The sequence below is a fragment of the Hemiscyllium ocellatum genome, chromosome 1 (genome assembly GCF_020745735.1).
Source record: "Hemiscyllium ocellatum isolate sHemOce1 chromosome 1, sHemOce1.pat.X.cur, whole genome shotgun sequence".
NCBI classification, from domain to species: domain Eukaryota; kingdom Metazoa; phylum Chordata; class Chondrichthyes; order Orectolobiformes; family Hemiscylliidae; genus Hemiscyllium; species Hemiscyllium ocellatum.
The window spans coordinates 93,748,032-93,775,823 of record NC_083401.1 but is presented as its reverse complement, the minus strand read 5'-3'; the positions used below and the strand labels follow the sequence as shown (position 1 = coordinate 93,775,823).

General features: G+C 41.0%; 2 protein-coding genes across 4 annotated transcripts in view; one reads left to right on the top strand and one right to left on the bottom strand.

The window, feature by feature from the left end:
* ppat (phosphoribosyl pyrophosphate amidotransferase) overlaps nt 1–12,998 on the bottom strand; it is a 69,079-nt gene extending 56,081 nt beyond the window's left edge. Inside the window, exon 1 of the mRNA XM_060830681.1 lies at nt 12,714–12,998. Within this exon, the coding sequence (XP_060686664.1) occupies nt 12,714–12,841 (128 nt within the window). The 5' untranslated portion in view covers nt 12,842–12,998. The remainder of the gene's footprint in view (nt 1–12,713) is intronic.
* A 271-nt stretch (nt 12,999–13,269) lies between these two features.
* On the top strand, nt 13,270–26,048 carry paics (phosphoribosylaminoimidazole carboxylase, phosphoribosylaminoimidazole succinocarboxamide synthetase). Of its 3 annotated transcripts, none has more exons than XM_060830670.1 (10): nt 13,270–13,345; nt 13,745–13,806; nt 15,308–15,505; nt 15,581–15,759; nt 18,107–18,286; nt 18,377–18,490; nt 19,916–19,999; nt 22,136–22,316; nt 24,186–24,344; nt 25,503–26,048. In XM_060830670.1, the coding sequence occupies exons 2-10, from the start codon at nt 13,791–13,793 to the stop codon at nt 25,661–25,663; spliced, it is 1,272 nt and encodes a 423-aa protein (XP_060686653.1). In that variant the 5' UTR covers nt 13,270–13,345; nt 13,745–13,790; the 3' UTR covers nt 25,664–26,048. The 3 variants fall into 3 exon arrangements, with proteins under 3 accessions (XP_060686653.1, XP_060686663.1, XP_060686661.1); XM_060830680.1 differs by having other exon boundaries at nt 13,276–13,345; nt 13,781–13,806; XM_060830678.1 differs by lacking the exon at nt 13,270–13,345 and adding an exon at nt 13,433–13,519.
* Nucleotides 26,049–27,792: the final 1,744 nt, after the last annotated feature.

Sequence of the window (27,792 nt, the reverse complement as noted above, 5' to 3'; positions counted from 1 at the left end):
TGCTCAAATCCAAATCATTTGCGTAAGTGACAAAACGTAGAGGGCCCAGTACGGATCCTTGTGGCACTCCACTGGTCACAAGCTTCCAGTCTGAAAAACAACACTCCACCACCACCCTCTGTCTTCTGCCTTTGAGCCAGTTCTGTATCCAAACGGACAGTTCTCCCTTTATTCTGTGAGATCTAACCTTGCTAGTCAGTATCCCATGGGAAACCTTGTCGAACACCTTACTGATGTCCATATAGATCACATCTACTGCTCTGCCTTCATCAATCCTCTTTTAACTTTTTGAGGAAGTAACAAATCAAGTTTGAGAGACATGATTTCCCATGCACAAAGCCCTGTTGACTATCCCTAATCAGTCCTTGCCTTTCCAAATACATGCACATCCTGTCCCTCACTATTCCCTCCAACAACGTGCTCACCATCGCGTCAAGCTCATTGGTCTATAGATCCCTGGCTTGTCCTTACCACCCTTCTTAAACAGTGGCACCACATTAGCCAATCTCCAGTCTTCAGCACCTCACCTGTGACTACTGATGATACAAATGTCTCAGCAAGAGGCCCAGCAATCACTTCTCCAGCTTCCCACAGAGTTCGAGTACATATGATCAGGTCCTGAGGATTTATCCACCTTTACCCGTTTCAAGACATCCAGCACTTCCTCCTTTGTAATAGGGACATTCTGCAATCTATTTCCCTACAGTTTACATCTTTCATATCCTTTTCCACAGTAAATACTGATGCAAAATACTCATTTAGTATCTCCCCCATTTTGTGCAGCTCCACACAAAGGCCACCTTGCTGATCTATGAGGGACCCTATTCTCTCCCTAGTTACCCTTTGTCCTTAATGTACTTGTCATGGTCCACGTAGGTACCAATGACATAGATGAAACAAGGGAAGAGGTTCTGTTAAGGGAGTATGAACGGGCAGGAGCTAAGTTAAAAATCAAAATGAAAAAGGGTAATAATCTCTGGATGAATACCTGAGCCATAAGCTAACTGGCACAGGGTCAATAAGATTAAGCAGCTAAATGCATGGCTTAAAGATTGGTGTAGGAGAAATGCATTTGAATTCAGGGGACATTGGCACCAGTACTGAGGAAGGAGGAACGTGTTCTGATGGGACGGTATTCATCTGAATTGACAGGGTGGCACAGTGGTTAGCACTGCTGCCTCACAGCACCAGAGACCTGGGTTCAATTCCCACCTCAGGCGACTGTCTGTGTGGAGTTTGCACATTCTCCCCATGTCTGCGTGGATTTCCTTCCACAGTCCAAAAATGTGCAGGTTAGGTGAATTGACTAAACTGCCCGTAGTGTTAGGTGAAGGGGTAAATGTAGGGGAATGGGTCTGGGTGGGTTGCACTTCGGTGGGTTGGTGTGGACTCGTTGGGCCGAAGGGCCTGTTTCTACACTAAGTAATCTAATAAACCCTGTTCACTGTCCATAACACCATTTTGTGTCATTTGAAAAAGTTACAGACCTTCCCTCCTATATTCACATTCAAATCATATATATGGATGACAAAAAGAGTGGACCCTTGTGCCACACTGCTGGTCACAGGCCTCCGGTCTGAAACCTTTCATCACCATCCTTGGTCTCCTACCTTCAAGACAATTTTGTACCCACATGGCTAGCTCTTCTGAATTTCATGTGTGCTTACCTTGCCAACCAATCTACCAACACCTTGTTGAAGTCCACAGACAACATCCACCACTCTACTTTCATCACCCTCCAGTCTTCCAGCACCTCACCTGTGGCTATTGAGGATACAAATATCTCAGTGAGGACCCAAGTAATCACTTCCCTAGCTTCCCCACAAAGTACTGAGATACACTTATCAGGTCCTGGGAATTTATCCACCTTTATGTGTTTTAAGATGTCCAGCACCACCTATGTAATATGCACATTTCTCTGGGACTTCTCCACCAACAACACCAGGCCAAATGCAAACTTGAAGAAGAACACCTCATTTTCTACCTCATGAGCTTACAACCATTTCGCCTTAACACAGATTTCGCCAGTTTTCAAATCCCCCCCCCCCCGCATCTCGTCTCAGGCCCAGTCTGCCCTCTCCACATCGCTCCCTTAACCAGATACTACCTGTCCATCTTCCTTCCCACCTAACCCCTCCACCCTTCCGACTGACCAATCACAGCCACCTCCTACCGCCAGTCCATCTCCTACCCCCAGCCAGGTTGTTTCAGGTTGGAACTTTCGACTCCCCTTCTCCTCTGATGCTGCCTGACCTGCTGTCCTACCCACGATGTGGATTCCAGAATTATACACAATACTTTAGCTGTTGCCTAACCAATGCTTTATACACTTCCATCATAAACTCCTTTCTCTTAGACTCTAAGTCCTGAATAATAAAGGCAAGTATCCCATATGCCTTCTTTGACTCTATCTCCATGTCTTGCAAATGTAAGGAATCGGTGAACATGTATATCAAGGTCCTTCTGATCCGCAGTGCTTCCAATCTATTATCCCACTCACCATTTACCATCTATTCCCTTGTCTCGTTTGTCCTGCCCAAGTGAATGCCCTCATACATACCTAGATTGAATTCCACTTCCCACTGATCAGCCCATCTGACCAGCTAGCCTATATCCTTTTCTAATACAATGTTATCCTCCTCACTATTTGCCAACTCAATTTTCCTATCATCTGCAAATTTACTTATCAATCCTCTTTCATTCAAGTTTAAATCATTTCTATATGTTACGTATTAGTTTTAGATCAGAGTATGGTTTCTAATTTTTAAAAGAACCTACCCAACAGCAATCTAAACCTCCTCGTGGTTCATGTATTGTTTTAATGCAGCAAATTCACTGCAACAGTACATCCACCACATACAAATATTGCAGTTTTCTGATATTGAAAGATACAATGATATCTGCAAAGCATAATATTTATCTACCAGATTAGAAAGTTGCTCAAGATGTAAAGTTGTCCCTCTTATTCCCAGACATATTTTTTGCTCTACCTCCAGCAGTAGATTGGAGTTGCTTACTCTCCCCCTCCTCAGGTGATTTTTATTTGCTTACATGGTTCAAATGCTTTCCTCCTTAACTTTGTGCAGTATATTTGCATTTCTTGGTAAACAGTTATTTATATACAATGAGCCCTACTGTCAAATGTGCAAAAAAGTTGACATTCATCATGGTTCAATTGTTTGACTGACTGGAAGTAAATAGAAATAACTCCTCTAGCACCAGTGCAAATATCATGATCCATAGTAACAAGAAAAAACTTACTGCACATACCATTAGATCCAAATATTTATTTTGTGATACCAGATAAACAAATATAATCACTCTTCTGGCCTTGGTGTAAATATCTGTTTCCTTAGTAATAATAAAACATACCTCAGATACCATTAGTTCCAAACAGTTATTTAATACCAATCATAAAATGTTCCTATTAGCCCTTTTACCTGAAAATGATTTTTAAGCATCCTGACAAAAGTGTAATCTTCATCTTATACAATACAATAACAATACAACACAGCACAAGAATAGGCCCTTTAGCCCACCAAGCCTGCACTGATTCCTAGTCCTTATTTATACCTACTACATATTGCCCATGCACAGTTTCTATCCCTCTAATTGCCTCCTGTTCATGTGTTTATCAAGATATACCTTAAACGTTGCTAACGTGCCTGCTTCCACCATTTCCACAGGCAGTGCATTCCAAGCACCCATCATCCTCTACACAAAAAAATCTTCCCTGTACTTCTCCCCTCTCACCTTGAACCTGTGCCCACTTGTAGTTGATCTTTCCATCCTGGGAAAAAACCTCGATCTACCCTATCTATTCCAGTCATAATTTTGAAGATATCTATATGGTCACCGCTCAGCCTCCATCTTTCCAGTGAAGACAATCTGAATTTATTCAAACTCCCTCCTAACTAAAACCCTCCAGACCAGGCAATAACCTAGTAAACCTTTTCTGCACCCTCATCCTCATCCTTCTAGTGATGTGACGGCCAGAACTGTACACAATATTCCAACTGCACCCTAACTAAAGTTTTGTGCAGCTGAAACATAACTTTTATATTCGATGCTCAATCGAAGAAGGCAAGCGAGCTGTATGCCTTCTTGACCACTTTATCCACCTTCGTTGCACTTTCAGGGATCGGTGGACCTGTGCACTCAGATCCCTTGTATGTCAATGCTATTCCAGGATAGTATGTTGCCTCCCTGGTACCAGGGTCATGGATATCTCTGAGTGGGTAGAGGGCATCCTGAAACTGGAGGGACAAGGTCCCGCAACAACAATTCAGAGAGTTAGGTGGTAAACTAGAAAGCAGTACCTCTAAAGATAGTAATCTTAGGATTACTCCCCATGCCACGTGATACTGAGGTGAGGAACGGAGACAAAGTATAACTGAAGATGTGTCTAAAGAGCTGGTGTAACGAGGAGGGCTTCAGATATGTGGATTACTAAAGTGTCTTCCAGGGAAGGTGGGACCTGTACAAGAAGGACTGGTTGCACTTAGATTGCAGGGGCACCAACAGCCTGGCAGGAGGTTCCATAGTGCCACTTGGGAGGCTAGGGTTTTTGGGGAGGTGGTGGCGGTGTTTTAGTTATTGGAGCAGAAATTAAGCATAGAGACTGGGGGAAGAGCTTGAATGTAGGGCAAATATAGCCAAGAGGAGCAGTCAGGGAGAGGTTGCTGAGGTCAGTGGAAGTGGCGCCTTAGACTGTATTTATTTCAATGCAAGTAGAAGAACAGGCAAGACGAAGAATTTAAAACCTTGATTAAGGCATGCAATTATATTGTTGCTGTCACACAGACATGGTTGAAAGAGAGACAGGTTTGGGGACTTAACACCCTGGGGTACCAATGCTTTAGACAAGTAAGAGGAGGAAGCAAAAGAGGTAAGGGAAGTTGCATTACTAGTTAGTGAGCATATCATAGCTGTGCTGAGGGAGGATACCCTGGAGGGATCTTGCAGTGAGGCATTATGGGCAGATCTCAAGAATAGGAAGGGTGCAACCATAATGCTGGAATTGTACTACAGACCTCCCAGCTGCCAGCAGGAGATCAGGAAGATTTATGTAGATAGATTTGGGAAAGATGAGAAAATAACAGGACTGTTGTGTGGATGACTTGGTATTTAATTTCCACCTGCTTTTTTATATTAATCTTATGACATAATTTCTCCAAGGTCATTTCACTGTAAACAGAAGGATGTATCGTGGCTGTTACAATTTTCATCCTGGTCCTATCCACATTAACCTCCAATGTGCACAAAGAGTGCCCACCTAAGTAGATATCTTTACTATTCTTAGCAGTGTAGAAGCAAATTACTGCAGATGCTGTGCGAATCTGGAATAAACAGAAAATGCTAATAATAACGAGCACCTCAGACATTATTTGTGGAGACAGAAAGCTGGAACATCATTAGGTCCAGCTAAAAAATAAAAATTTGTATTGCGACTTTCACATTCTCAGAACTTTCAAAAATATTTCAGATAATAGCTTGCTCATGCAGCCGCCAATGTCCACAGCAATATAAACATAAATAAGCAACTTATTCTTCCCTCAACCAATACTGGGATTAAAGTTGGCAGCTAGGAATTGATGCCATAACTATCATTAGGCAGCCCATCTGAAATAAGTCTCTTGGAAGTACATAATGAAACTATTTTCAAGAGAGGTTCTGAGATTTTCCAAGAGGTTACTGAAAAGCAAGTTGGTGTCTCCACTTGTCTCTCTCAAAAGAAACTCCCAAATCTCACAGAGAAGCATCATCCAATAAAGCATCTAAGCTCCAGAAACAGAAACAGAAACAGAGAACTTCAAAATAAGTAGAACATTCATTACTTCTGACTGCATCAAAAAAAGTTAAGCAACCTCAACTTAAGGTTTAAATCTTATACTTCAAAGGCAACCTAAACCATACGTTCTTCCATCTTTCTTTGTACTTGACAGCATCCCATTTCTTTTTCTGCTGATGGATGGGTGGGAACGCAGGAGCTCAATTGACTGCATACAGGCCATGACTCAATGCCTTGCCATTGCTGTTCTACTCAGGTTCAGAAAAGTAATGCATTTTCTTCCTTTAACTCAAGAAAATCTTCTGATGTTTGATCCTTATTGCAAAAAGTAATTAGTTGCAACGTTATTGGCGCAAGTTATAACCTTGCAATAAGAACAAATCTTTGATGTGGTAATCAAGAAGGGTGAACAGAAGTGAGCCACTTTCCCCCCCTTCTCATCTAGAGATAAGTTTAATGCCGCATTGGAGTGATAGTACTTCACACTCTCAATGCAATGCTGAAATATCAGCTTTGATCATGTGTTCAAAATTGTTGTATGGACTGGTGCTTCAGTTCACAACCACTGCCTCAAAAGTGAGCATCCCACTCAGCTAATTAACTCTCAAATGGATTCCAAATGATGCTCCAACATAGTCAAGGGCAAAGAATCTGTAATCATTTTCAACTTTGAAGGATAGTTACTGGCCAAAGTACTATGAAGAAACTATTTGAATAACTTAATTTGCTGGATTTACTAGTTTATAAATGATGGTGTCGAAAAAAATTGCACCTTCATGATGTTTATTCATTCCTTGTCACTTTTGATTTTTTAAAAAACTTCTAATCAAGTATCCAGCTGACTAAGTTAAATGTTTAAACAGTTAATTTGGTATTGCAGCTCAAAAACACACCCCTTTGGAAATACTGCTCCTATGAATGGTAATCTGCTATAAGTTTGCACTTGACATAACTTCTAATATAGCTGTACAGTATAAATGAGATAAAAATCATTTATCTTAGAGATTGATTCTACATCCTGAGTTATGTATTTGTAAAAAAAACAGTTGCAACAAGATGTTTTGAAAATGAACATAACTGAGATTTTAAAAACTAAGTTAAATAAATCATAAAGCTACATTCAGCTACTGTATTTTTGTTCATTTCCTGTGCCCACAATACTTCCTTCCAAAATAACCAACCAACATATGAGCACATCAGGGGCAATCTTAACCCCCACACAAAAAAAAAAAGAGGTGGAAAATTGAAATTATTAAACTCTAATACATATCCCCAATCTACTACCCACTTCTGAATTGAATGGAGGGACACTTGATTACCTGCGAATAACCCGATCACTGGCAGCACGTCAAAATCATTATTACATGATAATACTTCAACTAAACAGATTTCACCGGAGTTTTGAACTTAAACATCTCCGGCATAAGATTCCCAGGCACAAATATACGTATTAGTGAAACATGGGAGATGAAAGTGATCCGAGTTCCAATTGCCCAATACAACTAGACTCAGTGCTTAAAACTACTTTTTCAATCCCTGAAATAAATGTTTCATAACAGTTCTTAACATTGTAGCGGTTTCTTAGAAGTTTTAAGGCTTTCAAATGGGCATTAGGATAAGGAAGGGCACCATGGATATTTTAGAACTATAATCAACTAAACATAAAGATTCCTTCTCAGAAGGGCCACTCCACTTGAAAGGTTAACTGATTTCTCTCCACAGATACTGCCAGACCTACTGAGCTTTTCCAGCAATTTCTATTTTTGTCTCTGATTTACAGCATCTGCAGTTCTTGCAGTTTTTATAAAGAATCCTTTCTAGATGTTGGTCCCCCCAAGCATCCAATATAGTACTCAAACTATTACCCAATATCCAAATCAGCTGTATAAATGACCATGGAGGAGAAAGTGAGGATTGCAGATGCTGGAAATCAGAATCAGAAAGTGTGGTGCTGGAAAAGCACAGCCGGCAGCACCTGAGGAGCAGAAGAGTTGACATTTTGCACATAAGCTCTTTATCAGGAGTATGTGTGTGTGTGGAACAGATAGGTGGGAAGGAAGACAGACAGGTAGACAATTCAAGAATTGGGGCCTTGGATGGAGGTGAGGAAGACGGTGAGTGCAGGTTTTACAGCTCTTGCTGTGGCAAGGAAAGATGCCAGGAGTGGAGGGTGGGTTGGTGGGGGACATGGACCTAAATCCCTTGTTAGGTTGATGTCCCCTCTACATCCGGCAGAGATTTTCCTGCACCTCCACACGTCATCTACGGTGTCCGTTGCTCCCAATGTTGTCTCCTCGACACTGCAGAGACAGGCCGCCGACTTGCCGAACGTTTCAGAGAACATGACTGGAACGCACGCACCAAACAACCCGCTGCCCTGTGGCCGAACACTTCAACTCCCCCTCCCACTCCACCAAGGACATGCAAGTCCTGGGCCTCCTCCACCACTGGATTCTAGCTACCCATGCCTGGAGGAAGAACGCCTCTTCTTCTGCCTTAGGAACCCTCCAACCACACGGGATCAATGTCGATTTCACCAGTTTCCTCATCTCCCCTCCCCAATCTTATCCCAGATCCAATCCTCCAACTCAGCACCACGCACTTGGGCAGCTAGGACAATTCATCTTCCATCCTACCTATCCGCTCCGACCTATCATCACCATCACCTTCTTCCAGCTATTGCATACTAGCTACCTTTACCCCCGACTCACACCCATCCCATATATCTCAGCCCCCTTGTGTTTCCCCCCCCCCCCCAATTCCCAATGTTATGCTCGAAATGTTGACTCTCCTATTCCTGAACAGCATTTCCAGCATCACACTTTGACTATAAATGACCATGTTACATATGTAACTGAACTAGCAATCCAGACTCCCTAGACTCAGGTTCTGGGAACATAGGTTTGAATCACACCATAGCAGATGCCAAAATTCAAATTCAATTACAAAAATCAAGAACTAGTCAAATGGCAATCATGTAACAATCGTTGTTTGTCATAAATACCTATCTGATTCACTAAATGGAAATTTGCCATCATCCATTCTAGTTTACTTGAGAATCCACATCCACAAAAATGTGGATGACTCTTAATTGTCCACTGAACTTGGCTAGCAAGCCAGTCAGTTCAAGGGCAATTAGGAATGGGCAAAAAGTGCTGGTCGAGCCAGTGATGCCCAAGTACTTTATATTGATAAATAAAACAGCGAAGTCTCTTTCTTATATTAATAAAATAACAAATGTGTCCTTACTGCTGATGATGGTGTTTTTCTATTGCATATAATGTTTAAAGTGTTTATTGGAGGAACACTGCAAAGGATTTTATTTAATGAGTATCCCATACATTGTAAACTAAATATCAGATAAGAGTCAGTGTTATTTGTTTCAAATAGTATAGTTTCTGCAGCATATAACAGCAAACATTACTCGTGACGCACTCTGGAATACTGGCCAAGTACAATTGCTAGCCAACATTTGTCTCTAATTGCATTGACATTAATAGCCTTCCAAATGTTCATTGATTTTACAGTGAGCTTGAAAAGAAAGCAAAATAAAATCAGATTTAAATAAATTACTTTCATTGGTGGTATGCTACATTTAAGTTTTCAAGGACAACTAGAAAATGTATTTCATGCATTAGGCACTTAACAGTAATTCGAGAGAGAACATTTTTGAATCGTCCTTGTGTTTTTGATATTTAAGACTCTGCTTCTGTATCAGCTAATTCTCAGTGCCAACTTGATCAAATCTGCTTCTCTTTGACATATATTCTAGTCAACTTGTTTTCAGGACAGAATTACATAAAAATGCAGCAGAAACCTGGGAATGGTAAGGAGTAATTAGGAGAATTTACAGAGAATTAGGAGAATTTACTAGAGTAATTTATGCAAACAGGAGAAAAAGTGAGGACTGCAGATGCTGGAGATCAGAGCTGAAAATGTGTTGCTGGAAAAGCGCAGCAGGTCAGGCAGCATCCAAGGAGCAGGAGAATCGACGTTTCGGGCATGAGCCCTTCTTCAGGAATCCTGAAGAAGGGCTCATGCCCAAAACATCAATTCTCCTGTTCCTTGGATGCTGCCTGACCTGCTGCGCTTTTCCAGCAACACATTTTCAGCTCTAATTTATGCAAACAGTAAAGATCAATTTGAGGAGAAATTAGTTGGGTGTAAATAAAAGATTCATGGAAAGGGTTAAAAGAAGTCGTGGGGGTGTGGGAAGGAGTTTGTAAGCAATATAAAGACCAGCATGGACTGTTTGAGCTAAATGAACCTAGGAGCTATACATTCTGTAGTTTTAGAGTCATAAAGATGAACAACATGACAACCAACCCTTTGGTCCAACTCGTCCATGCCAACCACTTATCCTAAATTAATCTAGTCCCATTTGCCAGCACTTGGCCCATATCCCTCTAAACCGTTCCTACTCATCTCCATCCAAATGCCTTTTAAAATGCTGTAATTGTACCAGCCTCCACCATCTCTTCTGGCAGTTCATTCCATACAAGCGCCACTGTGTGTGTAAAAGTTGCTCCTTCAATCCCTTTTAAATCTTTCCCCTTTCATCTTAAAACTATGCCCTCCAATTCTGGACTCCCCACCCCAGGGAAAAGACCTTGTCTATTTAGCATATCCGTGCCCCTCATGATTTTATAAACCTTAATAAGGTCACCCCTAAGCCTCAGATGCTCCAGGGAAAACAGCACAGGCCTATTCAGCGTATCCCTATAACTGAAACCCTCCAATCCTGATTCTAGAATGGTTGGGGATTTCAACAGAAGATATGGCCAGAAATGAACAGATATGTCTTCACAGATGCTGCTAGACCTGTGGCTTTTGTTTTTGTTTTATTTGGTCAGAACATTATTCTGCAAAGTTACAAAAATTAGTTATAACTACATGTCATCTCAGCATAGAACAATAACAACTTCTCATCAATAACATTTCATTCATTTATTTTTCATAAAACTTCATCTTGATCAACTGGGCCAATAGCTGAGGAGTGGCAGATGGAGCTTAAATTAGATAATTGCGAGATACTGAATTTTGGGAAAACAAATCAGGGCATGACTTATACACTTAATGGTAAGGTCCTGGGGAGTGTTGCTGAACAAAGAGACCTTGGAGTGCAAGTTCATAGCTCCTTGAAAGTAGAGTTGCAGGTAGACAGGATACTGAAGAAGGCGCTGGATATGTTTTATTTTAGATATTAGATTCCCTACAGTATGGGAGCAGGTCCTTTGGCCCAACAAGTCCACACCAACCTTCCAAACAGTAACCCACCCAGACCCAATCCCCTACCCTCTATTTATTCCCAACTAATGCACCTGACACTATGGGCAATTTAGCACAGCCAATTCACCTGACCTGCACATCTTTTGGTTTGTAGAAAGAAACCGGAGTACCCAAAGGAAACCCACGGAGAAACAGGGAGAATGTGCAAACTCCACACAGACAGTTGCCCAAGGCAGGAATCAAACCAGTGTCCTTGGCACAGTGAGGTAGCAGTGCTAACTGCTGAGCCACCATTCTATCCATTTAAAATTGAATTTGCATTCCACCATCTGCCATTGGTAGTATTTGAACCTGGGTCCACAGAATATTATGTGGGTCCCTGAATTAATAGTCCAGTGATAATACCACTAGGTCATTGCCTTTTATTGGTAAAAGTATTGAGTACAGGAGTTGGCAGGTCATGTTGCAGTTGTGGTTAGGCCACGTGCAATTTGGTCTCCAATCGGAAGGATGTTGTGAAACTTGAAAGGGTTAAGAAAAGATTTACAAGGATGTTGCCAGGTTGGAGGATTGAGCTACAGGGAGAGGTTGAATAAAATGGAGCTGTTTTCCCTGGAGCATCAGAGGCTGAGTGACCTTATAGAGGTTTATAAAATCACAAGGTCAATGGATAGGATAAATAGACAAAGTTTTTTCCCTGGGGTAGGGGAGTCCAGAACTGGAGGGCATAGGTTGACAGGGGAATAATATGAGAGACCTAAGCAGCAACTTTTTCATGCAGGGGGCAGTGCATATATGGAATTAGCTGCCAGAGGAAGTGGTGGAGGCTGGTAAATTTGCAACATTTAAAAGGCATCGAGATGGGTATATGAATAGGAAGGGTTTGGAGGGATACGGGCTGGGTGGTGACAGGTGGACTAGATTGAGTTGGGATATCTGGTCGGTGTAGGCAATTTAGACCGAAGTATTCCTGATGAAGGGCTTTTGCCTGAAACTTCAATTTCGCTGCTCCTTGGATGCTGCCTGAACTCCTGTGCTCTTCCAGCACCACTAATCCAGAATCTGGTTTCCAGCATCTGCAGTCATTGTTTTTACCAATTTGGACCAAAGGGTCTGTTTCTATACATCTCTATATTTCTGTAACTTACTGGCATACTAAAATGCAAAGCACTGATCAGATAAGGAAGAAAATCCCAGATGTATTTTAGATCTTAATATTGAATAAAACAAATGTATTGACAAAAATGCAAAGGTTGATACTTCAGCCAAACGTTTCCTGTGCGACGTAAATAATTCGAGGGTAATGATGATACTAAAGTGTTGGGATCACTTTAATTTCCCCTGAAGAACAAGCAGGAAAACAAAACAGCTGCGCGTCTCGATATATATAGCATTATAAACCAAGATTTTTGATGAAACGCACCGAACTCCACAGAAGTTACAATAGGGTTGGGTTTTAAAGTAGAAACTACTCAATGTTTCCAGTATTATATTAAATCTTTGCCTCTTTGCTGCATTTTTACAGTTAAACAGCGTCATTGGAAAACATTCAGTCAATACAAGTGTTCTGTCTTTGTTCAATTTAGTGCATTCCCAACCCATAAGTAAACAGCAGAATTTCAATTATCACGATGTTTCTGTATTTGGGGGTGGAATCTAGCTGCAGCAGGAGATCCTCCTATCTCGGTATTACCTGTGCTGAAGTGCCACCAGCCCGAGGGCGATAACATGAGGCACGTCCAAGTGAGTCGGCCACTCACCCGCAGCGACGCAGCCGAACACGCCACACTCCTCCCGGATCCCCGACTCCTCAAACTCCATGCCGGCTCCACTGGGAACCCCGCAAATCTCTCCGCACTATCTTACTCAACGATAAATAAGGGAACAAACCCCCTTACCCACTCACTCACTACCAGGTTAACTATATTAAAGTTGTACATTAACCCCCCCTCACTAACCAACCCTCACTTGTACTTGTCCTGTCCCACAGCCGCGCACGTGCTTCACGATCCCTCCCCCGCCCCCATACGGACCGCTCCAAAACATCGTAGGGTGTGCAAAATTAGTCAAATAAAAACATAATTTGTCGATGTTTTTAAAACGTATCGTGTGTGGAATGTGGAAAAATGATCACAGATTCCGAACAAACATGAGTATGCCGTCCTTTCTTTATATAAACTTGTTCCTTTTGTCGATGACTCTCCGCCACCCCTTCTCTCCCTCTTGTTTTGGTATATCTCATTCAAACTTTGGAACATTCTAAAAGCGAACGCGCGGCGGTTGGGAGCGTGAGATTCGGAGAGGGGCCTACAGCGGGAGATTCTGGTGTGTTTGGGCTCATAAAGCATGAGAATCGTGGGGGTGGGGAAGCACACACACACACGGTGGTAGTGTGTGAGGAAGAGGGTCACCCACCCGGGGAAAGGGGTCTATGAGGCGCGATCTAGGGTCGGCGGGAAGGAGTCCATTCCCGAGACAGCACGCTGCTTCTTGTTGCCTGTTCGTGAATTATAGCTTGTGTGCTGAATTATCACCAAAATCTGAGTGTGCCGTTCTCGCTTAACAGTATCGAGCTAATAATGCAATAGCGCGGTTTATAAGAGTTCTCGTACAAATGCAATGCCAGGATCGGAGGGTTTTTGTTTCGTCAATTGTGAAGTAAAATGAAACAGGAGTTTGTTCTGTGTATAATTTGATTGGGATGCCTTATGTTTTCTTTTAAAGAATTTAAACTTTTTTTAACTTTACGGATTTGCAAAGTTTTCCGAAGATGGAGAAGTTTGGAGGTGAGTGAAGTTTCGAGTTCTTAAATTAACTAATAGTATCTCGTCGTGTAACCGTGACCATTTTTTTTGTTCGAAGCTGTACCGTTGTAGTTATGGTGCTAAAATCTCGTAAGGAGATGTATGGAACATTTTGAGTGTTTTGAAGCTGCATTCTATAAAATAAAATCGTGCGGAGGTGCCTCGGGTGGACAAAGCTTTTTTTAAAAAAAACCACACCACCAGGTTATAAGCCAACAGGTTTATTTGGTAGTAAAGGCTTTTGGAGCGCTGCTGCTTTTTGTAGCTAGTGGATCATAAGGTGTAAGCACGTTCTCTCTCTCTCCGTCAGGGATGTTCAGCCTCGGATCTTCGGGTGACTGCCTTAAAAAAGGGCAGACTTTTGAGATACACAATAGGTGGTGCTGGAGCCCTTCCAGCCTCAATCCTGATGGAAGCTTTGGAGGTGGAGGGATAAATGGGAGGGGGTGGAGTTGGGCAGAAGGCCGCTGGGAGTGCAATGGGTGGGAAGGAAGATTGGCAGATGGGACAGGTCAGGAGGATGGTGCTGACCTGGAAGGTTGGAACTGGGATAAAGTGGTGAGGGAAGGGAAAATGGTGAAGTCCAAATTGATGCTCTGGGGTTTAAGTGTTCCGAGGTGGAAAAGGAGGCATTCTCCCTCCAGGTGTTGGTCGGTGAGGAAGTGGTAGTGGAGGAGGCCCAGGACTTGCATGTCCCTGGCAGAGCGAGAGGGGGAGTTGAACTGTTTGGCCACGAGGCAGTGAAGTTGATTGGTGCAGGTGTCATGGAGATGTTCCTTGAAGTGCTCCTCCTTGCAGAGTGCTTCAGGGAACATCTGTGATGCCCACACTAATCAACCCCACTGCCCCATAGCTGAACATTTCAACTCCCCCTCCCACTCTGATAAGGATGTGCAGATCCTGGGCCTCCTGCACTGCTGCTCCCCTCACCACCTGATGTCTGGAGGAAGAACGCCTCATCATCTGCCTTGATGCCCTGGGATTGAAGGGTTCCAATGAGGACTTCACTAGTTTCCACACTTCCCCTCTCCCCACCTTACCCCAGTTCTAAACTTCCAGCTCAGCACCATCCTTGTGACTCTTCCTTCTGCTCCACCTTCCTCTCTGACCTATAACCTTCATCCCCACCTCCATCCACCTATTGTACTCCCAGCCCGACCCCCTGTGTCCTGTGATCCTGGTCCACTAGCTACCTGATGAAGGAGCACTGCTCTGAAAGCTTGTACAAATAAACCTGTTGGATTGTAACCTGGTATTGTGATTTTTAACAAAAATAAAATGACCAGAGTGGACCCTCTGCTTTAATTGCATTATTGCTGTTCATTTGATTGTGCTTCCTGGATGAATTTCTCTTTGGACCCTCCGTAACATGCTACTATGTTCAGCCTTGTGTTGACAGCATTTTTTTTCTGCACAGTCAACAATTTTAAAATTTTCATCATTTTGAGAAGAAAATGCTTTCCCTTTTGAACATTCCTTTTAGAAATGAAAATTGGGAAAAAACTGAATGAAGGAAAGACCAAGGAAATATATGAACTTCTGGATTGTCCAGGGCAAGTATTGATTCAGTCCAAGGACCAAATTACAGCTGGTAATGCAGTCAGGAAAGATCAGATGGTGGGCAAGGCTGCAATATCTACTAAAACCACTGTTTCTATCTTCAAATTGCTGCAGGATGCTGGTAAGACTTTGCTACTAAAGTTTTTTTTTAGGTGTGCAACCTCTGTGATATTTATATTAATGTTTTTGTTTTAAGGCATAAAAACTGCATTTGAGAAGCAGTATGGGGAAACAGCATTTGTGGCGGCAAACTGTCAAATGATTCCTATTGAGTGGGTCTGTCGAAGAATTGCCACTGGCTCTTTTCTGAAGAGAAATCCTGGTGTAAAGGAAGGATACAAATTCTGTCCTCCCAAGTTGGAGATGTTCTTTAAGGTAGGTAACATTTTTGACCCATCAGTTTTGATGTTAGATTTGAGGTGTTTATTGCCACTTTGTATTTGTATGAAGAAAACTTTGCTGTTTTTCCATCGATCCAATATCCCTTTGAAATCACTGATCACTTCTGTTTCTGCACTTTTTTTTTGGGAGCAAGGCATCTGGGGGCATGTACCATGTGACAGACTAGTCAAGGACCACCATCACCATTCTGACTACGTCCTGCCCACTACCAGGACAAACCCATCAGAAATGGTTGCACGGTGATAGAGCTGGAGAGAGTTGCCTTTTGGAATCTGAATATTGGCTCTGAACTCAGGAAGTCTCGTAACATTGGACAAACACTGACTAGAAAACCTTCTGATGACAAGCATGTGGAGCTCCTCCCTTATTCAGTGGCTCAATCTATGTTCCTAAATGTTGAACACCATTTGAAAGAAGTGGTGAGGGTGGTAAAGGCAGAGAACATATTCTGGATAGGAGAGTTTGTATCCAACATCAAGACTTAGTCTGCAGCTTAATGAACTTATTGAGGGGGGGAGAATACAATTTTAACCACTTCATCACAAGTTGATCTTGTCACAGCTGTACCGATTCATGGTGGTATTTTGAGCAACCATCAAACTCCTCTTAGAAAAAGTTGAGGATACCCTGTGTAATGTTGCTTGGCACCAGCACTATGCTACAAGGGACAGACTCAGTAGGTTGAGCAGATCTGAACTGAGCAAACATTAGGTGTTAACAACAGGAGAATTGTGGTTTAATGCAATGCATTACTGTAATGTACCTGCATCCTACAATTTCCATTAAACATCTTTTCAGTGAAGAGTACAGGTGCACTTTTTGTTTTAAGAGGTTTTGACCTGGTGAAGCTGCAACTTCACGCAGGATGCAGTAAACGCAGCTAAGCGTCTTTAGTAACCAGCTGATCTGGTCTAAGTTTTGTTCCTACCAATCCAGTCACAAATGATGGACATGTGAAACTTTTAACAGGAGAAGAAAGCTCCACAAATATCCCAGTTCTCGATGAAAGATGGAACATTTGCACCCATCTTCAGCCAGAAGTACTGAGTGGATGATTCATCTGCTTCTGGTGTCTTCAACATCACAGATGCTAATCTTCTGCAATGGGCAAATGGCAGAGAAGAGCATTCTCCATTAGTGGAGGCATACCTGGCACAAAAGAGGATGGTTGTGGTTGTATGAGGCTAATCATTTAGGTTCAAGAACATGACTAAATTGCTCAGTGTGACTAACCCAACTATCTTCAGCTGCTCCATCAGCAAAAGTCCCTCAAGCATAAAATCAGATGTGAAATGTTTGCTTAATGTTTAAAGCCATTCACAACTTCTCTGAGTGCTGAAAGTTAATGTTTACCTGCATCACAAACTGGACAACCTCTCAGGCTTTAGTTGAAAAGTGGCAAGTAACATTTCCACCATGCATGCCCATCAACAAGAGGGAATCTGGCTATTGATCCTTGACATTCAACAGCGTTACCATTGACCAGAAACTAAATTGCACCAGATACTGTTCTAAGAACAGGCGAGTGGCTATTCTATGGTGTGTAACTCCACTTCTGACACTATGCGTGGCTACCATCTTCTTCAAGGCAGAAATAGAGAGCATGATGGAAAACTTGCATAGCTAAATGCAGCTCCAGTGACACTTAAGGTTGGTGTCCTATCTACCAAATTCCATGCTCATTTTCTGGACCACTGATGCAGAGTGGCAGCAGTATGTAGCATATGCAAGATGCATTGCCTAGAGTAACACTCCATAGATATTCCAAGCCCTTGAGCTCCACTCCTGGAATAAGTCAACACACCAGAGCAACATCACCTAAGTTCTAAATTGCGCACTATTTTGACTTGGATCATATTGCCATACTTTCACTATTGCTGTGTTAATATCCTGGAACCCTCTCTCTCTCTAACTGTGCTGGGGTCTTTCTACAATGTTTCAAAAAGGCAATTTACTTCCACCTTTTAGAAGCAACCGATAGGCAGTATATTCCCTGAAATTCTTGAACAAAATGCAAGTCATCAGATAATACACACTTCGAGCTTTGTGCTAGGATCACAGTATTGTCACCCTAGTTCCTATATCATCAGCTATTGGGAACAGCTCTTTCATTTATCTTGCCTAAGCTTGTTAATGGGATGTTGTTCTTCAGTGGGGTCTGAAGGTTCTGGAATGGAACTTGAACCCATGATCTGATTCATCTGGGCACGCTGCCAACTGAATCATAAGATTCTTTTGAGCAAAATTATTTTGGATAGACCCCTTATTTCCTTGCAAGATAAAATTTTTCAAATGACTGAAATATAAAATTTCCTTCTAGGATGATGCTAACAATGATCCACAGTGGTCTGAAGAACAATTGATTCAAGCGCAATTTAACTGTGGGGGATTACAGATTGAACAGTGTGAAATAGACATCATGACTCGTACCACTTTGGCTGTGTTTGAGATATTAGAGAAGGCATGGGCCACTCAAGACTGTACTCTTGTGGATATGAAAGTAAGTCATTATCTTTTTTACAGCTGAAGAAATAGTGATTTCTTTTAGTGAACTAATAATTTGGTTTGCATTTATTTTTTTTTAAACTAGGTAGAATTTGGAGTTTGTGCTTGTACCAAGGAGATTTTACTTGCAGATGTCATTGACAATGACTCATGGAGACTGTGGCCTCAGGGAGATCGAAAACTGCAAAAGGACAAACAGGTGTGCTTTAGTGTGAGGGTGGAATGTGGGTTGACTTCAAATTTAATTTTTAACTTCCCCCTCCTCTCTCTTTCCCCCCCCCCCCACCCCCCAAAGTTAGGAAGGAAAGCCTCCAAAAACAGTTGAATGCAAAATCTTGGCATCTAATGTCCGACTGAGTTATCAGGCTTGGCATAAAGTTAGTGTGTCATGAAAAGTATTTTAAGTGAGTTTGGGCTTGGCCCCTTCAGACAACCTGACGATGACAGGAATCAGATTTGCACCCAGAGGTAAAATTTATTATACTGGATATTGAGCTTTTTAGCCTGCAACTTGGTTATGAAGGTACTCTTGTCTTTCTAGGATGGATCTTTATTATGATTTCTGTAGTGACAGTTAGCATTTTGAAGTTCCAGTTGTTAGCTGAAATAATGATGGGGCAACATTTCTGATTTTTAAAAAAAAATCTTTTTATCCAACCTACAGAACAAACATTTCTTTTCTTCAATTACTTATCTTGTGTCACTCTCCACAGAGCTACAGTTCATTACAGTAAACAATCAGCAGTTGTTACCAGTTTTCAATGGGGTTGCTTCCTTTTTTTTTCCCAGTCAGGAATTTCACTGGTTACATTATGTATATTCCTTCCAACTACCTCCAGACTAGGTTAGTCTTCTGTAAATTCTCACGAACCCAGACTCCTTTTTTTTTCTCTTTCGGAGCATGAGCTATTGCCCGCATTCTGCATGTTGGAACATAACATTTTCTCTGCTGTGGACAATATTAACAGCTTTGATCTCTTGATCTCCAACTCTACAGCTCTCAGATGGCTGTCGACCAAACCAACCAACCAACAACTGCTGTCTCTGAGATATGTGGATTTGTGCAAGGAAATCTGTAACCTCCCCTCAAACACTGATTTCGCTGCCTTTTTTTCCCATAGCAGCTTGATAATGCATTAGCTGTAACCAGTTGGAAATGATAATTAGCTATGTTAGTTTCCAACTCCCCATTCCTGTAAGTGGATTGTGATTATGATTTTTGACAATGAATGGGGTCGTTTGAAGGGAAAAATGTTGGGAATCACTTCTCTTGCAAATATTTTGTAAACTTGAGTTTTCTACAGAGAATATCTGAGTTTGCATTCATACAACTTGTGAACAATATCTGACTTTAAAAACGTTTTCAGGTAATAGTTGCCTACAACTTTGAAACTCAAGTGATATGATTTTGACACCATTTGTAGCTGCCAAGATATGAATCAAGTATTCAAAGTATGGCTCTATGTATTACAACATAATGAAACCTTTTTGTTTTCTGAGCACAACCTTTATTGTTTTGCAGTAATATTCAGCAATAATACTGTTTTCTAAAAGTTTGTATGGCTGAAATTGGAGGGTATTTTTCCACAATAATAGATATTTCCCTTCTGTCAATGTTTTTCAGGTTTATCGTGATCTCAAAGAAGTGACACCTGAAGCTATGCAAATGGTTAAGAGAAACTTTGAGTGGGTGGCAGAAAGAGTGCAGGTATTGTCAAAAGTCGTCTGAAACTAGCTCTATTACTGCTGTCAATTTGACTAATTTAGAGTCAGATGTACAGCATGGAAACAGACCCTTCAGTCCAACCCGTCCATGCCGACCAGATATCCCAACCCAATCTAGTCCCACCTGCCAGCATCCGGCCCATATCTCTCCAAACCCTTCCTATTCATATACCCATCCAAATGCCTCTGAAATGTTGCAATTGTACCAGCCTCCACCACTTCCTCTGGCAGCTCACTCCATACATGTACCACCCTCTGCGTGAAAACGTTGCCTCTTGGGTCTCTTTTATAGCTTTCCCCTCTCACCCTAAACCTATGCCCTCTAGTTCTGGACTCCCTGACCCCAGGGAAAAGACTTTGCCTATTTACTCTCCATGCCCTCCATAATTTTGTAAACCTGTAGGTCACCCCTCAGCTTCCGACGCTCTGGGGAAAACAGCCCCAGTCTGTTCAGCCTCTCCCTATAGCTCAAATCCTCCAACCCTGGCAACATCCTTGTAAATCTCCAAGTTTCACAACATCTTTCTGATAGGAAGGAGACCAGAATTGCAATATTCCAACAGTGGCCTAACCAATGTCCTGTACAGCCACAACATGACCTCCCAACTCCTGTACTCAATACTCTGACCAACAAAGGAAAGTATACCAAACGCCACCTTTTTATTATTCGATCTACCTGTAACTCCACTTTCAAGGAGCAATGAACCTGAACTCCAAGGTCTCTTTGTTCAGCAACACTTCCTAGGACCTTACCATTGAGTGTATACGTCCTGCTAAGATTTGCTTTCCCAAAATGCAGCACCTCACATTTATCTGACTTAAACTCCATCATCTGCTACTTCTCAGCCCACTGGCCCATCTGGTCCAGATCCTGTAGTAATTGGAAGTAACTTCTTCGCTGTCCACTGGTGTCAGCTGCAAACTTACTAACTGTACCTCTTATGCTCTCATACAAATCATTTATGTAAATGACAAAAAGTAGAGGACCCAGGACCGACCCTTGTGGCACTCCACTGATCACAGGCCTCCAATCTGAAAAACAACCCACCACCACCGTCCTCTGGCTCAAAAAAGGTAGAAGACAGTTCTGTATCCAAATGGCTAGTTCTCACTGTATTCAGTGAGATCTAGCCTGAGTGAACCAAATTATTCTTCACCTTTTTGTTATCCTGCTTGATGTTGAGCCTTCAACTCACTTCTACAAGATTGCCTCCACCTAGTTCTGTGGCTGATTTTCTCTTTTGACCCAAGTTTCTAAACACATTAAAGGTACAAAAAAGTAACAATGCAAATCACCTGCTGAGAGATGGGAAAGGTCGCCATTTGAACATCTGAAAACAACTGAAATGATTTTAAAAACTGAAAGAGCTGCAGATGCTGGAAATCTAACACCAGAATGGAAATTGCTGGAATAATTCAGCACATCTGTGGAGAAAAATCATCAGTTAATGTTTTTGGTCCAGGGATCCTCCTTCAGAACTGATCGTGGCCAGGAAAACCTTTGTTTGTTTTAATACAGAAGATGGAAGGATAAGATGTAAAAGTTATGGATTGATTTTTGAAATTATTTACTTTTTTGTAAAATTGTCCTTGCTTTTTTTTCATACTCCTACCCAAAAGTTTGTTTATTTCTTACCTGGCACCATTGTTTTTTTTTAAACCATTCCTATTAAAGTCCTATCTTGCTCTGCTGTTGTAGGCTGCAAACCCACTCTTGAATACAGTGTATAACATTCTTTATGCCAAACTATCATACTTCAAAAGAACTATTTAATCATAATTCAAATCCACACTTTTTTCGATTAAAATCTTTATTTCACTTAGCCACAGTCCATAAAACACTCTCTCAGCCCACTGATTTATAGCTCCCCATATTAATACAACCACTTCATAACGCTAAATTAATCAGTTCCCTTAATGTCTCGGGCATTCATTCGGGCCATATTACATGGTAATTCACATTGTGACTCAAAATGTCGTCTGTATTGAAATGGTAGGGTTGTCTTGTTGTACATGACTGACTAAAATCTGGGATTATTCATAAGATCAGATTCACTTGATTCATTTTTGTCTCTGACTCTAAAATTGACTTTACCATTTGTTTTAAATATCTGTCTAGGACTTGCTGGTTGCACAGACTTCTGGAAGAGTGGTAGTGATCATGGGATCCCGTAGTGATCTTGACCACAGTCAAAAAATTAAACAAGCTTGTGCAAATTATGGTATACCATGTGAATTGCGTGTTTCCTCTGCTCACAAAGGCACTGATGAGACACTAAGGATTAAAGCAGAATATGAAGGTAAGCAGAGAGAGAAAAGCTGAAGAAGGGCTATTGGACCCGAAACATTAACACTGCTTTTTCTCCACAGATGCTTCCCTATCTGCTGAATTTTCCCAGCAGTTTTTGTTTCTGATTTTCAGCATCTGCAATTCTTGGATTTCTTTAGTTAATTTTTGATGATTTTATATTGGTTGGGAACCTGCTGTATGCATACTGACTGAGATTTCGAAGTACAACATAGTTCGCAACAAATTTTTAAGAAAACATTTTGGAGTGTTATGTTGTCACAAAAGGTACGATAAATCTCCCATGACCATTGTAAGTTACTGCTATTTGCATTTGGGTTGCAGCCTTTAAGAAGGCTGTTAAGGTGAATGTTTGTTTGTTTTTTGGATGCATGAATGAAGCCTTTAAGTTTTGGAAAACTGACTACTGTACACTATAGAATCTACCTGTGCATTGTAAGTAACTGAAAAAGACTGAACAGTTGGGTTGACTAGACAATCCTGGATTTTTTAAATGCTTATTTTTTTTCTTTCTTTGCTTCCAATTATATTGTCACAAATTTGCACAAATATATCCAGACCTTTACTGCTGAAAGGTAGTACTGAAATACTGCAGTTGTACTGGTTTTTAGAAGATCATACAAACACATTAAGAACAGGACTAGGCCACTCATTCACACCATTTGATAAGATTGCGCTTGATCTGATTTGACTACAATACAACTTGAACAATAACAAAACAATCTGCACACTTGCATGTTTTTCAACAATTTGTAGATTGTGCCCATGTTTGAGCTCAACCACCATGTTTGTAAAATCTGAAATAAGGGAACTAACTGAATCTTGAATATTTCAATGACATCACCCTTCAGCATTTGCTAGTTTAAGTTTCCCAACTTGTGCATCCTCTTAAAGCAAACACTGGGGAACTCTAGTTCACTGTGCTCACTTTGAACTTGACTTTTATGTTGCTCTTTTTGTTGAATTTTATTCCTATAGCATTTACAAGTATGATGTAAAACATTTACATGGTGCCTGAAATACTGATTTTTTTTTTAAGTTAATACTGAGCATCTCTGATTTTAACATGTGTGGATCTCTTCAAAGTGCCTTCATCTTTTCAACTTGATCTGGTTGAACTCAATTTTTATTTGTCAAGGTGGCTAACTTAGCTGAAATATTTGAACAGAAGACAACTTGTATAGTACCAAAAAAACACATACAGCACGCATGTGATCTTCTGGGATCACATGTGGTTTAGTGTCTATAATTTGATTTAGATTTGTATAAAGAGGAGTATTATCTTTTTTTGGCATTTTCCATTAATGTGATTAGCAAAATTTAATTAGATTTAAATACTTTAAAAGTGATTTTGTTTAGTTTTATAAGAGGGCCTCATTACTTGCATAGTTACAGAAAGCATTTGGCCTCCATCAGTGTCAGTATTGCTGTGATGTAGAATTAGTGCTTAAACTGTACTTCTGTCCCTTAGGGTGGTTATGTAATTTTGCATATTTTGATCTACTTTTTCTGGACAGTCCTCTGTTAAATAAACTGCCTAGATAGAGCGGGTGAAGATATCTTTCTATTCCTTTATAGTACTAATGGAAATGTGCAGCATGGTTTCAGCACACCTGCAAGTAGATTGTGTTTTTTTAATTGTTTTTCACACCTTGTTGTCTGGACCTGAAATGTCTGGGAGACGGACAGTAACGGGGGTTGTTGGTGCTAATTGCAGATTAGATTGATTCTTTAGCTCTGTGCACATTTAAGCAGATAAACAAATAAGAGATAATGTTGCATTTGAATTGAAATTTCGAGCAGAACTTAAATTGTTTTTTTTTGTCTGAATCAGCGGTTTTAATTCTTTTAAACATTTTAGGTGATGGAGTTCAGACTGTATTCATTGCAGTTGCTGGTAGAAGTAATGGTTTAGGACCAGTGCTGTCTGGAAACTCCACTTGTCCTGTCATAAACTGTCCTCCCATTTCTGCTGATTGGGGTGCTGAAGATGTTTGGTCATCTCTTCGCATGCCTAGTGGTAAGTTGTTAGGATTCCACAACACAATGACTGACTATAATCATTTTAAATGCATCTGTCTGATATGTGCTTTCCATTTAGTAAACAGAATCTATTTAACCTTTTTTTGTTGCCGCCATACATATCCGATTTGTCTGTCCATGATTGTTCAATATTTATCAAGTAGTCAGCTCCTGACAAGAAAAGATCTATGCTCTCCATGTAGAGACAAGGCTGAGGATTTAACCTGAGGGTCACCTTTTTTTTTGAGATCTTGAAAAGGAGGGTGCTTCATCATAACCTCAGTCAGTGTGGGAATTGAACCAGCTTTCCAGCCAACTGAGCAAACTTGTGTAGTTATTACAGATATACTAAATCTGATTGATAGATTGAAGAGCAGTTATATTCTGCAAAATTGAATATTTTCAGTCCTTTCTGTGGCATAGTTATACCATCACTGAGTGCTGCTTACTCCCTATTTCCTGCTTGTTCCCTGCACAACACATGTTTCCAATTGCTTATGAATTTGCACCTTAGAGAAAAGTTTGTCAAAATCAGATGTTGCTTTGTCATGAAAGTGTCTTTTTTTTTTGCCCAAAAATACAAATGTTACCCCCACTACAATTTTAAGTTGTCTGATGCAAAAGAAACTGGTTGCATTTTGGAGACCAATGGTCACAACTTGCCTCACGGTGATGTCTTCAGCTGTTTTATCAACTTTTTTTCCCCTAAACAGTGGAATGCTCCCTTTTGTTTTTCGATAGTTGCTTTGAACAGCTTTGTAACCGCTAGTATCCTGGGATGGGTGGAGCTGTAAGAATTGTCAGATTTAAGAATATCCAGGCCAAATCACTTCATTCTAGCCCACCCCCAAGCTTCTAAGTGTAACTCCATATGCATCATTAGCCAGAGCTTGAATCAAACATTTGGGATTTTTAATCACCATTATTGATCCAACTATTTCGAGTGGATAACTTTCAGTATTGTTTGAGTGCTGCTCACTCCCTATGAAAGGCACAAAGATATATGCAGAAGTAAATCTGTATTGAAGCAGGTTGAATCTTTTGGTATGCTGCCATTTCTTTTTCAACATAGCAAACTACCCTTTTGGAAAAAGAATAAAATTCCACACTTTGTTTTCTTAATTTATACCTTGCATTACTTTTTTAAAAATTCTAGGTCTTGGCTGCTCCACTGTGCTTTTTCCAGAAGCAGCTGCTCTTTTTGCTGCTCAGATCTTTGGTCAGTTCAATCACTTGGTGTGGGCAAAGTTGCGAGCAAACATGTTGAGCACTTGGATTTCCTTAAAGCAAGCTGACAAGCAGTTGAGAAACCTGTGATTAAATGAACAATTACTTGAAGACCCTTTCAACATGTATCCCATTTTGGAGTGAAGATGTAATTCTTTGAATTAAAGTTTGTAACCAGTTATCTAATGTGAATCCTTTCACTATTGAATAATACAATTGACATGAATCTAGTAAGCTATCAATGCTACAATGGAGTAGTGTATAGTTCACTTCTCCACATGTGATCTTTATTACAACAACCTTTTGTTACTCTATATTGTGACCATGTTGTTACAGCAACAATTTATGGACTGCTGCTACAAAATCAGTTTGACTTTACTGTTATTCTTTTGATCTAAAAATTGCAGTTGGAAAAAATCCATTGTAATGAGTGCTTTAAATTTGCTTAATAAAGCATATGTTCGGAGAACTAAAACTAGTGTGGGCATTTTCTGTATCATGTTGAAGAGCTGTTCAGATGCTATTTATTTTAATTATTCATTTTGAGAGGAGGGTGTTGGTGAGGCTAGCATTTATTGCAGCATACTGGTTGTGGTTAGCACTGCTGCCTCACAGCACCAGGGACCCAAGTTCAATTCCAGCCTCCTGAGTACAAACTCCACACATTCTCCCGTCTGCAAGAGTTTTCTTCAGGTGCTCCAGTTTCTTCCCATAATACAAAAATGGACAGGTTAGGTGAATTGGCCATGCTAAATTGCCCATAGTGTTCAGGGATGTGTAGGTTAGGGACATTCCTTACAAGTTAAAATTATAAGGAAATGGGTCTGAGTTGATTCCTCTTCTGAAGGTCAGTTTCCACAATGTATTAATTTCAAAAATTACAGTATTGTGTAACCAACAGCCATTGTAGGTTTGTGAGCATTAGAGATGTGTTAACAGAACTTTGGGTGAGTTTAAATGCAGACCATAGACACCACCATCTTCCCCAAGTTCCCTTTCGAGCCCCAAACGATCCAGATCTGAAACTACGTTATTTTCAGAAAGTGACCAAGTCCTGCAGAAGAGATTATTGTGCGAGCTTAAAGTTAAGATCGTTAGAAAACTGGATAACAAAGAAATAGGAATTAATTACTGCCTGCTAATTTGTAGCGTGCCACAGGGTTTGGTGCTAGGACCCCAGCTTTTCACAATACATATTGGAGGAGGGAGCAAAATGTTAACACTGCAGAAGTTTGCAGATGATACCAAGTTGGGTGGGAGGGTGAATTGTGATAGGGATGCAGAGATCCTTCAGCATGAGTTGGATAGGCTGGGTGAATGGGCAAATCAATGGCAGATACAGTATAATTTGAATAAATGTAAGAGTATTCGCTTTGGAAGCAAAATCAAAGCAGATTACTGCCTGAATGGCTGTAAGACAAAAGGTAACTAGAGAGAATAGGGCCCCTCAAAGATCAGCAAGGTGGCCTTTGTGTGGAGCTGCAAGAAATGGGAGCAATACTAAGAGTATTTTGCATCAGTATTTACTGTGGAAAAGGATATGGAAGATACAGGACTATAGGGAAATAGATGGTGACACCTTGCAAAATGTCCCTATTACAGAGGAGGAAGTGCTGGATGTCTTGAAACAGTTAAAGGTGGATAAATCCCCAAGACCTGATCAGGTGTACCCTAGAACTCTGGGAAGCTGGAGAAGTGATTGCTAGGCCTCTTGCTGAGACATTTATATCATTGATAGGCACAGTTGAGATACTGGATGACGGGAGGTTGGCTAACATGGTGTCACTGTTTAAGAAGGGTGGTAAGGACAAGCTAGGCAATTATAGACCAGTGAGCCTGATATAGGTGGTGGGCAAGTTGTTGGAGGGAAGCCTGAGGGACCGGATGTACATGTATTTGGAAAGGCAAGGAATGATTAAGGATAGTCATTGCTTTGTGTAGGAAATCATGTCTCACAACTTGATTGAGTTTTTGAAGAAGTAAAGAGGATTGAAGAGGGCAGAGCGATACATGTGATCTATGTGGACTTCAGTGAGGCATTCAACAAGGTTCCTCATAGGAAACTGACTAGCAAGGTTATATCTCACGGAATAAAGGGAGAACTAGCCATTTGGATACAGAACTGGCTCAAAGGAAGAAGACAGAGGGTGGTGGTGGAGGGTTGTTTTTCAGATGGAGGCCTATGACCAGTGGAGTGCCACAAGGATCGGTGCTGGGTC